General features: G+C 51.2%; 1 protein-coding gene across 4 annotated transcripts in view; it reads right to left on the bottom strand.

The window, feature by feature from the left end:
* Nucleotides 1–16,884, bottom strand: part of LOC119466591 (uncharacterized) — a 156,185-nt gene that overhangs the window by 32,416 nt on the left and 106,885 nt on the right. Inside the window, exon 1 of one of the 4 annotated variants that reach the window (XM_049657627.1) lies at nucleotides 6,684–6,852. The exons of 2 other annotated variants lie outside the window; for them this stretch is intronic. In XM_049657627.1, the coding sequence (XP_049513584.1) occupies nucleotides 6,684–6,691 (8 nt within the window). In that variant the 5' untranslated portion in view covers nucleotides 6,692–6,852. Of the gene's footprint in view, nucleotides 1–6,683; nucleotides 6,853–16,884 lie in introns of those variants that run through there. One more of the 4 variants, XM_049657628.1, reaches the window with a different exon arrangement.

The raw sequence follows: 16,884 nt of genomic DNA, 5'->3' as shown, positions 1-16,884 counted from the left end.
TCAAATGCGCATACGTTTCAACGTTTAGTGTTGAATCGCGCGGGAGCCGCCGTGGTATAGCTTACTGGCTACGGTGTTGCGCAGCTAACCGCGAGGCCGCGGGACCAATTTCGATGGGGCCTGGGCAACAAGCGAGAACGTCCGTGTACTTATGCACAATTTCGGTGCACGTTAAATAATTCCAGGTGGTGAAAACTACTCCTGAATCCCCCGCCACGGCATGCCTCATAATCAGATCGTGGTTAGGGCACGTAAATTAAAATTGTATCACTAACGCTGCATGCCTGCGGTTTAGCGTTAAGAAAACAACGCGACACGGTCAAGGTGACAAGCAAGAAACGGGTCGCATATAATGTTCCTTCGACCGTTCTCACGTGTATCGTCGTTTCGATTTAACGAATATTCGTCCATTCGAACGCCCTTCATCATCGCCGGGTTATATAGATTGCTTCGCGTGCTTCTGCAGTCACAGATGTCAGTGTCACGTCCTTTCTTCCGTGTTTCTTTGATCGTTTTCGGTGCACTTCCAGACATATGTCGATAAATGCGAGCGTTATGCGCGCCTAAGGAAGTTAGCAGTGATTAAGGCCTCATTTACGACGCTAACACGTATCTCTCCCTTGCGATCCAGACGGCGCGCACACGAGGTCGGGCACTGAATATTTCAGACGTGGCGCGCCAGCTGCCACTCGTGGCCGTGCTACTAAACCGAGCCGCGGCCGCTTTTTTGGCAATAATGAATTGGTTCTCTCCGCACTGAAAACGAGTGCGCTGGGCCGGTGTGCACAACGATGCCACCTTTTCAAAAATATGGCTCGGCAAGAGGATCTGTGATCCTCGCATTTATTTGCAGAGAAAAACCACCACAGGGTCAGTTTGGTATTGCAGTATGAAAGACGCAGCTTAGACACTAATGTATACAATCACAGGCGTTGTGAAGTCATGCCACCACTCTCTAATTAACCTCAGTAAAGAAAGAAAGAAGGTACGAATGAACACGTTCACTGGCAAATTTAGGAGTCTATATAATACTAGCTCTTTCTTACGACTACACAAGTGCTACAATAACCTATAAGGAATCGCCAGCCCTAGACGCTACACATTTCTTTTTTCCGGCATATATAGCCGTCGCATATACGTATGCGGTTACATGCGTGCATGCAGAGGAATAATGGAATAGGTGATAAGACTATAAGAGTAATCAGACGTGCAACACAGCTCGGGCGAAACACCAATTAGCGTAACCGTTTCGAAATTAGTAACTCTATGCAATAGTGACGGTTCTTGCCACAACTACCATAAATCGACAACTCCGACACAAAGGAGACGCCGGTGCAAGTGCAACTCTCTTCCCGCTGCGGATAGAGCAAGAGCCACATATCATCTGTAGATCATATATAAAATATACGGGGCAAGAAAAAGGAAAGGAAATGGAAAGTACGCCATATAAGTTATCTTGTAGCTGAACCAAAGGTAGGGTGAAGCTGAAGCGACCGTTTTCTCTTTTTTTTTTCCCCAGAATTCATGGCACATTTTGTGGGCATTAAATCAAAAGACCCGAATTATTCAAATGTGTGTCAACGGTGAAGTCAGTGCCTTCGGATATTTCTTTGACAGGAAGTTCAAAACGGTTTCGCGTTACAAGAAAAATTAAGCTGGCTGCACGCCACCCGGTTATCTTGGCCTTCAGAAGCGCGAAGCGCCACGTCAGAGCGCTAATCCGGCCCGCCCACGCCACACAACGATGCGAGTATAAGAGCTGACCAGCCGGAACAAGAGCTCCGCGTGCATAACATGCGACCGACCGTCTTGCGCAAGAAGACGGTGCTTGCCGCGGGTCGGTCGGCTAGCGGGAAAAGCAGCAACGACGCCGCAGCACGGTAGACTCCAGTCCGGCACGAAATGCGCAAGCAAGCACGCACGCACAAGTACTACACACACGAAGTGCAAAGCAAACCACCCCCCCTCCGCTCGCTCGAGAACCGGCAACGGTGCGGCGGGGCTGAGCCGAGTTTGGCAGGCAGCGCGAATCCCTCGCCACCGTCGTCGAGACCTCGCGGCCAAGTGGCGGTGGACGCAACCGGCCGCTGCTGCGCCGCCTCCGCTGCTGACCGGTCCCCTTCGGGAGGCCCGACAATACGTTCATTTAGACGCCGCGCATGCGCACTGGCACGCGCGTTCACGACGCACCGAGCATGCACTTATAATAGTAACGAAGACACGCATGCGCAGCTGCCGGCACGGTCGCGCGCCAGTGCAGGCCAAAGCGGCGATAAGCCGAATCGGTGTTGCAGCCGACGCGAGTAGGTTGTGTGTTCTTCGCAAAGGTGCACGCATTACGGCGAGAACAAGCGGCTGCCACTACGTCCCGAGTGGGGAATAACGGAAAAATAACACTTACTCGAACGCCACTTAGGCGGAATTCTCCAGTGATCGGAGAGGGGTAACAAAATTACATTTATGATTACAAGTCCGGGTTTTCACGCTTCACTTTGAGCGAACAGTTCCTTCAGGTATACCGCAAACTACAATGAAAACTACAAGAATGCGCCGCATTGCTCGTGCTTACTTCGTCTGTCTTCTCCTTCTATGCGGTGCCCATATGACGGAGACCCCCAAGGTGGGGGTTGTGTTACTCTCAGCCCGAAGGGTGAGTAAGCAAAGGCACTACATGTTCACCGCACAAGACTGCAGCTTCCCGATGTCACCCCTGATGATGAAACGTTGGGTTACGTTCAGCAGAATGACTGAAAGGTGGGTAAGTTATTGGGGATTCATAGCTATGCCTGGGCTACGTTTAATAGACTATACTTGCTTGTTGTTTCTTTAATTAGCCTGATTTCACGTTCCACAATCAGAATGATTTCGGTCGAATTCCTGCCTTCGAGTCAACTGCTTGCGCGGAAAACTACTTCACTGACCGACATGACAAACTCGTTTCGGTGCAACTGCCGAAACGTCGAACTATATTTGTACAGTCGAACCCGGATATATCGAACCTAAAGGGCATCACAAAAAAAGTTCGATGTACAGGTAATTCAATACATAAAATAAAAATTTAATACAAACATTTTCAAGGGGATTTTACAGCTATTCTTTATACACAAAAATTCGTTATATGTGGGTTCTATATATCCGGGTTCGACTGTGTACGTTAGGTGAGACAGCTGACACGCGTGGTGTCCTTGCGCGCTCAGCGAGTGCTGCACGCAATTAACCGAGACGGCGTGGCCGAAGCAACACTGCCGAGCCGCGCTGGCAAGGCAGGCTCTGCAGCACACGTGCGCCGCGGCCTTGCACGGGGCCGCATCAAGGGCGGCGGCTTCGAGCGACGGTTGTGCGCAGCACGCCCTCCCTGCCTCACCACACGTCGTATATATGTGTGTGTGTGCTCGAGTGCGCTCGCAAAAAAAGAAAGCTGCGCAGCGCGCGCGCGCGCGCGCGGCGGCCGGCCAGCAGCAGCAGCAGCAGCAGCAGTGCAAGCTTTTGTTTTCCCTCCCCTGGCGGCGTTGTTTATTTTTGCGCGTCGAAGCCTCCATTACCCCCTTCTTCGGCCGCCACGCGCAAGATCACACGGCACGCAACTGGGCACAGCCTGGCCTACCGCTTCTGGTCCAGCACAGTTTGTAAGCTGTGCCCACGCTGGCCGCGTGGCGTACCGCTCCGTGTATACGTTTGCCCCTGCATACATTGCTCGCATATATATAATATATATACTGTTAGGCCTTGCCCGCTTGGGCGTGTACTGCAGACCCACACAGCCCGTGCGCTGTGCCATAGCCTAGGCTATGGCTGTGCGTTTTTCTCGTAAACTCGCTATATACCAGACAGCGTGTCTGAGTCCGCGCTGCTCTGTCCACCTGGAAATCACTATTCGTATATGATGCGCTTCCGTCCCTGACCGTGACTGAAAAGCGCGGTACACACACACGGGCACGGCCTAAGAGAGCAGGACGAGCGCCCGTCCTGTGTTGTTCTGTCGGTGCTTGTTTTGTTCCGCGCTTTTTAGTCGGGAATCTATATACGCACCAGTCCGCCCAGTTGGCCATGATGGCCATGACGTCTAGACCAGCTGCTCGCTCTACATAGTACTCCCGACAGACGCGTTCTGACTTGCTCTGCGACTCCGCGCATTTGCAGCTATAGAGAAGTGTGCCGCGTCTCGACTGGTATTGGCCGCGTGCCAAGAAATAGGGAACACTATCACGAAGCAGGCGGGTAGCTATTAGCGCTGCAGTGTGTATGTCGCGCACACCCAACCAACCCAAGCAAACGTCCGTCTGTCCTGTCCCGTCCGCAAATAACGCGATTCGTGGAGAAATTATTTTTACGAGTATACGTCGTTCACGAAAATAATCGTCGGGATTGTAATATAAGCAGGAAAAGCGGAACACGTATGAATGAAATATTGAAAAACTCTATACGCAGTATAGCGGTATTCGAACCTGTACCTTTCGCCGTTGGCATAGTCAACGTCCAAAGTATACGCGAAACGGCGGCAGTGCCACGCGTGTGATCAACCTCCACGCGGTTGCAACCAGAAGTTTGTTTACAAAGAACGGTATACGCGATAAACGTCACAAGAATTAATATGGCAATAACATAAACGCATATGGTTAAAGCATCAAAGTAAAACTTAATCTAAGCAGGAGACACACGTACGGTATGCTCTGGCGTCCGATGCTCTGGCGTACGACTATAGCCGTACCAACAGCCGCATTCAAAATGTTTCCAACAGGTTCCACAGCCGGTGCAGGCATCGTTTCGACTCGTCGCGCACGCCGTAACAGACGCCACGTCGTGCCCAAAGCGGGGCTGCAGAGGTGGGCAGACGCGGCTCGCTTTATACATGTACGGGACTTCCGTTGTCGGCTGTAACATCGAGCGACGAGCGGCAATACACCTGCCCCGATTACTGAAAGTCCGTGAGACCTTTACCGCGACGCATCTCTTTTGCAACTGCAAGACCCACGATATGGTACGCAAAGGACACCTATCGGCAGGAAAAGACCACCGGCTACGATGAGCAGATGCGATCAGTGGGCAGTCTAGAGAACCGTCACGCAGCCTATATTGACCCTCTCTCGGCTTTCGCCAGGGAATACCGGTGGTAGAAACCGCTCCTGGTAACTATCTCTCTCAAAAAACATTATCAGGTTTTTAGGTGCCAAAATCACGATTATGATTATGAGGCACGTCGTCGTGGGGGACTCCGGAATAATTTTGACCACCTGGGGTTCTTTAACGTGCACCTAAATCTAAGTACGCAGGTGTTTTCGCATTTCGCCCCCATCGAAATGCGGCCGCCGTGGCCGGGATTTGATTCCCGCGAATTCCTGCTTGGCAGCCCCACACTATCTCTCTCTTCAACACTATATCTCCTCAAGCAGCATGCCGAAGCGCCATCCTTTCTAAACAAACGTTTTGTCATCATCATAGATATAGGAAATAGCACACTGCTTTTGCGCCACGCGGCAACAGGGATCGAAGTCACTACCGCAAACGCAGATACACGTTATATCAAACGAGCCTGCTGCATGTTCGTAAAGGCTCATTCACACTAGGCCAACACGACACCGGGTTTTGGTCTGCCGACTGTTGGCGACAGCGTTTTCCTTCCTTTAAGCCGTTGGCCACGGCGTTTTCCGTCCTGTAAACTGCTGTCGCCAACAGTCGGCAGACCAAAACCCGGTGTCGTGCCGGCCTAATGTGAATAAGCCTTAACCGTTACTCAGCAGGCGGGTATACAGCTTCGACACTCGCCGTGACGACCGCCGCTTTCTTTTTATAATCGAAACTGTCAACGCAGAGCTCACGTTGACTGAGCCGACAGATGGCGATCCTACAGAACAATGCTTGCATTGAATCCGTACGAATACCTAGATGGCGTAGAGAGAAGGCCCGTACGCTGCTGTCTGCAGACGAGTCCCTATAGCGGCCTGGCCAAGTGCACCCACGATTGTTCCTACTTGGCGTGCAGCTTTTGGCTGGCATAGTTCGGTAGGTCACGTGTCAAGCAGTCCGGGGTCGAGCGTAAGGAGTCCCGAGACCTCTTTCGCCGGCTATTTCTGGCCTCTTCGGACGACACCGATTGCTTACTGCTATGTGAGTACACAAGATCTCTTCAATGCAAGCCGGCCAACGGCTGCTTTAACCCTGATAACGGGAACTTTCGCCAGCACTATACCTAAAGAGGATGACCAGAGAAGCTCATGAGGTCAAGTTGTCATACGACTTACGTAAATATATACGGTAAAGAGAAAGGGATCTGGACATTTGCACTGACGAGAAGCACGAGTGAAAGTGATGCATATTGGTATTGCTCCTATTCGCGTACACGGAGCTATACGCGCAGAATTGCAGCTTTGCACGGTCACATCTAAAGTTGCAGTGCTCGCCTATACGTACGCTCGCCTCAGGCACAAGAAGCGGACAATTTGGCAATTACACCACCACGAAGGGACGGACGCACTCCCACTTCGCAACAAGTGCCCGACCCCCGGGACTCGCCGATCGAGTAGCACTCACCGACTTAAGCTGCAACGGCAGTGGATTTATCAGCTACGGCACTTCAGAAGAGCAGTAATCGGAGCCCTTACAGATCACGTCCTGGGTTTACAAAAGGTAGTAGCACGTCACAAAGGCTTCGTTCGGAACACGTTCGACGACAGAGCATCTCTCACCCCGTCATTCCCGGCGGGTCCAGGGGGCTTCGAAGGACGTGCCCGCAGACGCCGAGTGCTGGCTGGCGAAGCAGTCGAAACGACCGCCACTGGCCGAACGCGTCGCATACATACGCTGGCGCGGTATAGAGACGTCTGGGCGGAGCGAATCGCGGCGCATGCACGCACACACACGCGCGCGCGATGGGTAGCTGCAAGAAGGCCGTAGACCCGGCAGGTTGAAAGAAACCACAACAACGGCAGAGACAAAGAATGCAGACAACGACGACAGCCGCGCGCAGCGGGACGGTATAGCTGTCAATGCACGAGAGATTGCCGCGCGCGTAGCGAGGGGATCGAGTAGCGATTTTCCGGTCTCGCCCCGTGCCGGCGTCGGCTGCGCTCCGATCGCCGGGTCCGTGCACGACGACTGCCGTCTACGTATGGTCGACGACGACTACTGCACGCCGCTGGTGCACTTGTCTCACCGGACCGTGCGGCATCTGCGTCGCAGGAACCGTGCACCGTTGCCGAAGCCGCAGCTGTGGCGGCGGTGCTGCATGGTATCTTCGGTTTAGACAATCCAAAACGGACTATCTTTAGCCAAGGTCGCTAAGCGATAATGATGGCAATGACTTATTAGAAATTTTGTCGTGTATTCATTGTTCGTGTAGACATATTTCTTAATCACTTTTTTTAACTGTGGCTTATTTAACTTAGCCAAGTTATTTCCTATACGGTATCGAGTCAGCGGCTGGAGTGTGAAAAGGGCAAACGACCCACGATTTTCTAAAGCGGTACCAGATTTCAAGATTGCGCTTTGCATAGAATAGCGTGCTCTGATGTACCCAGATGAGTCTGAGTTGTTGTTCCATATGTAAAGGTGACAAAATGGGGTCGAGGCGTTGAACATAGCCAAGGGCATTTGAAGAATTTTTACCAGAACAATTTACTGGCTACTTATATCACTAAAAATGTCACTTGAAGTCAATAAGACTCCAGAAAGGCAAAGTTGTTAAGGTCGTTGAAAACTAGCAAATTTTATATACTTTCTCCCTAAGTAACATGCCACTAATTTCGCGGATTGTATGGAGCTTACGCACGTTCAAATGCAGGAAGAACGGTCACAAGTTAATCGAAGGCTATCTATACACGTATACCACTTACTGGAGAACGAATGACCTGCAATGCAACACGTTTTCACGAAATACGTAATTAAACTTTCTGCAATCGTGATTCTTCGTATTAGCTATCGCAAGTTTTTTTTCTACGTGCCAGATATACCATGTAAAGCATTGTAATTATCTACAGAAGTAAATGTACCAGAAAGTGTTGAGAAGGATGACAAACGCGCATCGTTAATGTTCTGGTAAAAACTCTGCACTATTTTCTTTCGCGCACAGTGCGTATGATGGTCAACTCTTAGAGGAAACACCTCATTACTATCCTATGAGGTATATAACTTCAACATCTCCTCTACTTCACGAGGTAAATGCGGCCAGTATGACTGCTAACACCGATACCTATTGCTGAAAGGGTAATCTGCAGGCCAAGCCTCACAGAAGTTTTAGGCAATGTATAGAAAGTCTGTAGACGTTCTTCTGTGCAATATCTTTACTGTCTGTTGACCACATTTAAACCAACGGCCTTATGCATTTGTTGACGAATCATGTCGAACCTACGGCACGCCCGTCCGAAGAGAAACGGGGACATATAATTGAGATGAGGCAAGAAGCTTAACCGAAATGCAAACATTCGGTTTGCTACCCTACACTGGTTAAGGAGAGACCTACAGAAAGATGGAAAGCAAGGCTGAGAAATGAGAGAGGAAGAGAACAAAAAGAGAAAGCGAAATGTCTACGGACCACAAGGGAAGAAAAGAGACTCGATACGGACTTTTCTATGGTATATGTAGTATACAGAGCCTAGATAGCCAATAAGACGCGCGTACCGATAAGAAGTCTGTAGACCACCCGTAGACTGTCTAAGATTCATTTTTATGACGGGCAAATTGAAATTTTTAGGCTGGTACGGGCGCACAACAACACTAACGAGGCGCCTCTCTGAAAGCGTACGACCCAAGCGCAGTTGCTGCTGCCTATATACAGGCGCGTGCACGTTTCGCAAGGGTTCCCCGGTGGTGCACGCTATTAGCGAGGCCCGGTGGGTGAATGATCCGGCGAGGACGCCGGGAGGAGATGCCGAGCTGCTGTTCCGGGGTGCGTTCACCTTCGCCGCGAGGGAAGGCCGCCGCCGAGAGCGATCCACCTGTGTGCGCGCCGGTGTCGTCGTCGCCGTCTTCCTGCGAGCGCATCGAACGTCGCTCGAATGGGAAGGGGGGGAATATCCATCGAACATCGGCGGTGCACGAGGCCGCCGTGCAGCAAGCGAGCATGGGAAAGCGCCGGCTCGTTCCCACCCGTGGCACGGAAAGTCGGCCGGAAAGCATCATCTATCAGGGGTTCACTCGGCGCGCCTCTGTGCGCCCTCTTTTTGTATGATGCGACAACTGCGACGGAGACTCCAAATCGCGGGCGTCTCTCGAAATCAGAACGTGGCTTTACGAGGCTAAGATTAATCGACCGACCAAGCAATAAATAAGTATAAATCAAAGTGATACTAAAATATTTACGTTAAACATTTGTATATGGCGTAAAGAGGACCGGATCTCTCCCTCTCTCTCTTACACGTGCTGTGAAGGGCACATTGGCCGCTGTATGCCTGCTTCCGATAAAACAACTAAATGAGGTGCATAGTCATTTTATTTGAGTCAAAGCTAGTGCATCATAGATGATGTCATGTCATAATTTTAGAACACTGTGTGTGTGTGTGTGTGTGTGTGTGTGTGTGTGTGTGTGTGTGTGTGTGTGTGTGTGTGTGTGTGTGTGTGTGTGCGCGTGTGTGTGTGTGTGTGCGCGCGCGCGTTGTGTGTGTGTGCGCGTGTGTGCGTTTCTTATAGCGTGGCAGTAGGGAGTATTCAAAAAAGCTCTTATGCTAGAATTGTTCCTAAGGGAAACTTTCAAACAATCCTGACGTTGAACATATTATTAACGGAGTTTCCCAGCCAATGGCAAATTGCACTTACGAATTAAAAGCTTTGCGAATTCTGCCCAAGTTCTGTAGTGTTATTATATTTCCTCACGAAGTCAACGGGTCATCTATCTAAAAGGTTCCTGCGCTGAAAAAAAAAAAAAGTAGAAAGAAGATACGACGTTAACTTCGAATACGTTTTTGATGTATTCCTTCATTTTCATTAATTTAGGCTCTCCTATCTTTCGATTATAACCAACCTTTGTTTAACCTTGACCGTTAAATTGCTTTACTTCATTTACATTTTTTTTCTCTTTATCTTGAGATAACTGGCTTTTGGCGAGTCCACCAGAGTGGGTACGTGCCACTTCCTCACTTGGAGCAAGCAAACAATCCGTAGCCAAAGAACTTGATCAGTAGGCACTATGGCGCTCCACCTTATTAATCTTGGCCTGTTTTAGAAAAAGAGAAAACACTCTGTACACTTTCACAACAAAGCCCTCCCTGTTGCACGTCTCATTGAAGGACATTGCTAGTTTGGATCCATTTACAACGTATGGCTGGGGGAAAGAGAGAATAAAGATAAGGCGTGGACGTGAACCAGTGGAAATCGGGTTGGTTACCTTGGGCGACGGAAAAGGGATCAAACAATGATCGCAACATGAAAAGAGAGATGGGGAAAAATTGGTAGGTGTAAATATTCAGGCGCACATGTAAAGGGGCGCAATCACAATTTCTCAGACAGTTCAACTGTATTTGCGAAATTCGGGGACACCTGCTGAAAAATTCCAGCAGCCGCACACCATGAACGGCGAAGAGATGTTATGGTGACAGTTTGGTGATTGAACACTGAAATACGCAGCGATGGGCATAAAGCGATGACGTATACGGCGCGACACTTCACCGAGATTATTTAAACTGCCGAAGAACCCAGTCCGCATAGGGCGAGAGATTCGCTGTTGATTTATGGCGGGCTTGTCGATACCTTCTTCATGGATAGTGTGAGATCTTGTCGTTCATCCGCCTTGTGCGTGATTTAACAAGACTGTCTCGTACACTGTGGCACGAACCACAACGGCAGCTCCGCCAGCCATTGCTGCTTAAAGCGCCAGGATTTCTTCGGCGTCATGACGCAGTTTGCACAAATTTTCACAAGGGAAGGTGCCGGATTCGATACCGGCTATCGACATGATTCTGATGATTTTCTAGCAAAATGTGAGGATTTTCTGTCGCTGGCTGGACAGCTTTGGCGCGGAGTGAGGCATATGCAGATGTAAAAACATCGCAGACAACTGCATACGGCTACGTCCACTTCCCTGAGGCGGGCTTGACGCCTAATGGACGGCGCCTGTCTCGCACAGCCAGCGCCCAGTTTCCGTGAAATGCAGCCGCGTATACCGCGCTCCAGCCGCTTCTGTAGGCACACTACGCGCGTGCAGTGGCACCGCAGCCGCTTGAAAGTGCGCGTGATAAGATGCGCTCCCGTTCGGGCCTATCCGAGCGCGTCTGCAAGGCGGAAAGATCGGCGTTACGGCTTTCGCCGCTCTCGAGCAACGAGGTTTTCCCGACTGCCGCCATTGATAGGCGTTCGGTTACACGCGCACCATCCCGTGTACGCCCTGCCCGCCAATTGCGTAATCGGCGTTCAACGTCTCCCGATGCGACGATGCGCTAACTGTCGCGGGTCGTTGACAGCGCTGCTTCCGAGCTGACGCAACGTGCAAACCGAGCAAGTTCACGGCACGTTGACGTACTATCGCGCTCAATACGAGTTGCAACACGAGACTCCGTTATAACGAAGGGGCACTGTATGGAAGCGTGGCAGCGCCTACAAAAAAAAAAAAAAAAAAAAAAGAAATGCTACCAAAACGCCATAACTGGTAGCACCCTGTTTGCAAGAAAAATGGAACTTGTCATTTTTCTTATTGAAAGAACTGACGGGTGTATCAGATGTTGCAACTCATATTGAGCGCGATAGTACGTACAACAGACAATTACAGCGTATAGTTGTGCGGGAGTGCACCGCTGTGAAATATCATCTTATTTTCCTCGGTTTCATTCAGTCCACATAGTTTATAACACATGGCTCGTGAAGACTATATTGTGTAGTGTTATGTCCGCGGTGGCCGTAATAAAAGGCGTTCATGTCAAGCAACGGAGTTTATTTCAGAGGCACTTGCGCGCGGCGCGGTTCGAAGTCGTCTCTGGAATTGTTCTCTGTATCTGTCGGGAGCCGCAGACGGGAAGAGAGTGAAGGGGTATGGAAGGGTGCGTCGTTGGCGGCTGGTGAACGAAGGGGGTCGCGTAGACACAGCAGTATCGTAGACATTGCAAGTAGCATACAATGTTAGGCTAGATTATGTGGCCCACGGCAATTCACGGGCGCAGAAGAGTCGCCGTAGTCGAGGCTACGGATTAATTCTTTAACGTGGACTCAAATCATGGTACAAGAGCGTTTTTGCGTCCCCCCCCCCCCCCTCCCGCTTAGGAATGTAGCCGCCGCGGCAGGGAATCGAACCGGCGACCTCGTGTGCCAGCACATAATTGATCTGATTACTGTGGAGACTATACGGAGGTTGTCGTATGCGTATCCATAGGTCGCGCTGTTGGTCCTGCTTTTACTTATCTTTAATTTACCGACCGTGATAGGCTCGAGATAGAACTTTTCCAAGAACGGTCACGCGTTACGGCGACGTCCGTACTGTTGCCGCTGCCAAAGAAAGCTTGACGCGATGGCCGCAATAATGAGCCGTGAAAATAATCATTACACAGTGCGAGCGCAGAACGACGTCTAGTAAACATCGAGGGAGGATCTCAACAGTTTATTTTGTTTGACATATATAGCGCGCAACATAGTGATACGGGCATCCAGCAAAGAATCCAACAAAAATAACAAATACATATATAGAGAGAAAAAGGAACGCCATCGGAAGCCGGTTACGTGGTTTCATTCCAGGCCACTTCGTAGGCGACAGTGCACGGCCTCAAGGACGCCCGCCTCGTGAAAACACCCCCGCTACATAGGCGACCAAAGACTGCGTCTTTCGACAGCGAAACGGTACGGCACTCTGCTGCGTGTGCCGCTTGGCTGGAGAGAGAGCTCGCCAAGACGAGCACACGACGCGGCAAAAGGTGAGGATCATCAAGCCGCGCACTCTACCGCAGTCGCGAGCGGGCGACCGACCTCCGCTGACAGCGTGCCAAGGCTGTTTACCGACGACGAAGGCACCCTGCTGACACGCGGCCGCCAGAAGGAGCCGTAGTCGACCTCGACGAAGCGCTGTAGCGGCGCTGCGGTTGCAAGAAGCGCTTCTTGCAGATCTGTGCAAGCTATTATTAGGCATATATGTATATCAAGAGCAGCGTCGACTGGGAGCAAATCCCTAAAGGTTCCCGTGATTTTAAACACATCTTCGTCACAGAAATCACGCCAACTTTAGCTTCCGAAATACCAGAGACGTCAGTCCTACGAAGAGCGCAAGCCGCCGTGGTTGCTGAGTGGCTATGGTGTTAGGCTGCTGAACACGACGAGGTCGCGGGATCGAATCCACGCCACGGCGGCCGCATTTCGATGGGAGACGAAATGCGAAAACACCCGTGTACTTAAATTTAGGTGCACGCTAAAGAACCCCAGGTGGTCTAAATTATTCCGGAGTCCCCCACTACGGCGTGCCTCGTAATCAGATTGTGGTTTTGGCACGTAAAACACCATATTTTTTATTTTTCATTTTGTTTTTACGATGAGCGCAGTGTTGGTAAACCAGAAAAAGAAAACTCGAACAAGGCCAGGTTGCGGCACCACATTAATGTTCCAGGCCTCCACGCGACGTCACGTATTTTGAAAGCGTCTGACCCGGATTCCATCTAACGTTTATTCATAACCACAGATTGCACCAGCTGCACAATCCGAAGCCTCGGCGTAGCGAGATTTGAGACTTTCTTAATTGCACAGCACGGTTAAGCAAGCCAGAATACTTGGAAATCTGCGACATCACAGCTAGTGACTTACAGGCGCTGCAGTTTACGCGCAAAATTAAATATGGGAAGTGTTGGCCTTCATTTTCTCCGCTAGCAACTAATTCTTGTCTTTTTCCGCACCAAGTAACTGCAGCTTTCGGAGAATACTTCAGTAAATTGATTTATCGTTGCTCTTGAGCGTCCTTTAGGCATAAACGTGCCGTTACGTGGCGAGGCCGCGGTAGAGGACACCGGCTTTCAGAAGCCGCAGTGGGAGCACAGGTTTTCGCGACGACGAAAGGTGGTGACAACAGCAATAGAGATAAGAGCCCGTGTATCCCCGCCCCTCCCTCCGCCACTTGTGGAAGGAGGGAGATAACGGTACGAGGTCTCTCGCGCGATAAGACCGCCACTCGCCACTCAGGTGCGCCCGGGCTCCTTTCTCCAGGTAGGACGGAGGGGGAGAAAGAGCGCGAGTGAAAGAGAGAGAGGAGCGGCCAGAGACAATGGCCGCGCTTCGGGCCGGCGTTCTCTCGGCTTCCTTTTCTGGAAAAACGAGTCGCCCCAGTTTGCTAGACGTGCCGCGGAGGCCGGCGACGGCGGCGCCCACGAAGAAAGAAAGAACCGGAGCACTGCCTCCGGGGGGCCCCCCGTGTGCTGGGCATTCCTCTGCGTGCGTGGCTGCTGCCGCTTGCCCGACACCACCATCTTCCCCGCTATCCGACGGACGGCGATGTCGGCTTATGCGCCGATTGCCAAGAATGCTCCTTGTTCTTCACCCTCCCTCTCTTGTTCGTCCCGTGCGTTTCATTCCCCGTCTAGTCAGCATTTTCTTAAGATATTTCTCCTCCTCGTCTGTCTCCCTCTTTCTATGGCAGGAGCTCCGTTTCCCCGTTTCTTTACTCTCTTGGCTCTCCTTCGTCACCATATCTCTCGATGGCGACAACTAGCTCACTGTGACGGCGGGAAAGGGGGGAGCGAGGGGCTCGCCTACATAAGCCCAGCAGATCTTTCGTTCCTGTCTCTTTAGTGCCGAGAGAGCTCGCCGCCGTCTCCATTCATTTTGTTTTTCATTCTCGTGTCCTTTCTCAAACTCTTCTTCGTCCTCTCCAGCTCTATATGGCTGAGGAGTGGTGTGCGGTGGGTAGGCCGTATAAAGTGAGACGTATTTGCGAAATGACGCGAGTACACACAGGCAGCTGCCGCACTCGCTTCGTGCGCAGTGCCGCCGACGGAAAAAAGAAAAAGGCAGACGCTGTGCCGATAGACAACAGAGCTGGCACCACACGCGTCGTCGGTGCTTTTTTTTTCGTACCGTTGCCACATGCGGGAGGGCTGCAAATGGGCGCGATTAAGCGTTTCCTCCCTTTCAGGGTCACTCAGCCGTCAAAACGCCTCTCGCAGGGCGCTTTCGCGGCATCATATAGCGCGAACCGAGACTTGGAAAAGAAAGGCAGCAAGCCAAATACACGAACTGGATCTCGCTTTCGGGAGGGCCATGCGCGCTAGCCACGCACGTCACACTCCATTCGGCGTGCAATTTTCAATTCTTTTGTGAAACGCAAAAGAGTGTCAGACGTTCCCTGGTCAGAGCTTGTTTCGGCGTGCCTATAGACGTTCAGAATGGAGGCAAACACCTCGAAAGAGTGTTTTTTTTTTTTTTTTTCAAATTAAATTAGGAAAACACAATACACCAAGAGAGTTTTCTGATTCATTGATGGATATCCTCGTTGAATACAAGATATTGAAATACCGTAAGCAGGCTATCCCCACACACCTAACTTGCCCTAGCCAAGATGGCCACCCCCACTGAGACACGCGTTTCGAAAGCTCTGATTGTGCAGTGAATAGAGGGTGGCAGGAATAATGTCCCCAGGATGGGTTTGCCATCCTGGCTGGGTCAGATGAGATGTGTAGAGCAGCGCTTGCTTGCGGGTTTTGCACATTTTCCTTACATAAGCTGCACTTGGGCTACGTGTGATGTCAGGTAGTGAAGGGACCCGGATTAATTCTAACCGCCTATGGTAAAGTGTATTCCGTGCCCTCAGGAAAGCGGCCCCAGCGGCCAGGATCTAAGCAGCATGAACACGACGGCTACAGAACATCCGCGACGGGTGCACAGCGATTTCCTTTACTCCCTTGCCACTGCTTTGCTGTGTTCGCAGCCTCAAACATGCACTACCGACCCTCCTAAGTGCATGCCCTGGTCGTTGTTCATTAAGTTTAAACTAGATCAGCGAACGGCGTCCCTCCCGGCGACGCTGAGGCCCAAACATCTCGTGCGAGGATCACCCGCTTCCAAATACACTCAATGTGGTATCCGGGACATAGAATACTTCTAAAACAGCAATAACGCCGGAAGTGTTTCCAGTCTAAGCATAGGTTATCTATCGCTCCATAATCGAGGTAGCTAAGTGATGCCGCCGACGTCACACGACAGCAGCGGCGGCGCTGCTATAGCGCTGCAGATCTTAATCGATTGGGTCTGGCCGCAATCTGCAATGTTCACGTTCTCGTGATGTTCTATTACCTCCTTCGCTAACCACTTGGAAGCCAGTTAGCGTCGCCTAGCCGGACAGGCGACGGGTCTTCAATTGGTGACAGAAGGTTCGGCTGTGGGTCGTCAACCTTCTATAGTACAAATCGTCATCGTCCACGCTTGTCGCGTGAACAAAAGCGATTGTTAGTCAACGTCTCAGGGCAACTTCAACCCACTTGCACCACGTCCCGAAGCGCCGATATGTGCCGCGCGGCGCAAGCGAAAGTCGCCGCCCATGTCTGCGAGCGCGAAAGGTCGAAGAGAAGGCGGAAATGAAGTTTTTTGCTTGCTCGCCGCAGAGACGAGACTGCCGGTTTCGCAACACGCCCTCGTCTTCTTCTTCTTCTTCAAAGCCCCGCCGCGTTCGTCACACATCGCCTCTCAGGCGGGACGCGGAGGTTCAGTTTTCCCAAGCACTCGTTTCCACGAAGCCGTCGTGGAATCGCTCGCAAAGGATGAGCCAAGACAGAAGCGAAAACATGGCGGACGCCTGGTGGGTGTACGTATAGTATAGGCAGCCAGCGTACACACAGACATTCTTCTTTTTTCTGATTCGCCTTTCGAGAGGTCGTCGCGGATGTAATCTGGAAATGGGCCACCCCCTAGCTCGCTCGTCTGTTTACCACCACCGGAGAGAGAAAATGCCAGCAGAGATTAGCGCGACCGGGGGGCCGCACAAGAGCAAACACGCGAGTC

Source organism: Dermacentor silvarum, chromosome 10 (genome assembly GCF_013339745.2).
Source record: "Dermacentor silvarum isolate Dsil-2018 chromosome 10, BIME_Dsil_1.4, whole genome shotgun sequence".
Classification (NCBI taxonomy): Eukaryota; Metazoa; Arthropoda; class Arachnida; order Ixodida; family Ixodidae; genus Dermacentor; species Dermacentor silvarum.
Note: the sequence above shows the minus strand (reverse complement) of the source record. Positions and strands in the feature narration are given on the sequence as shown.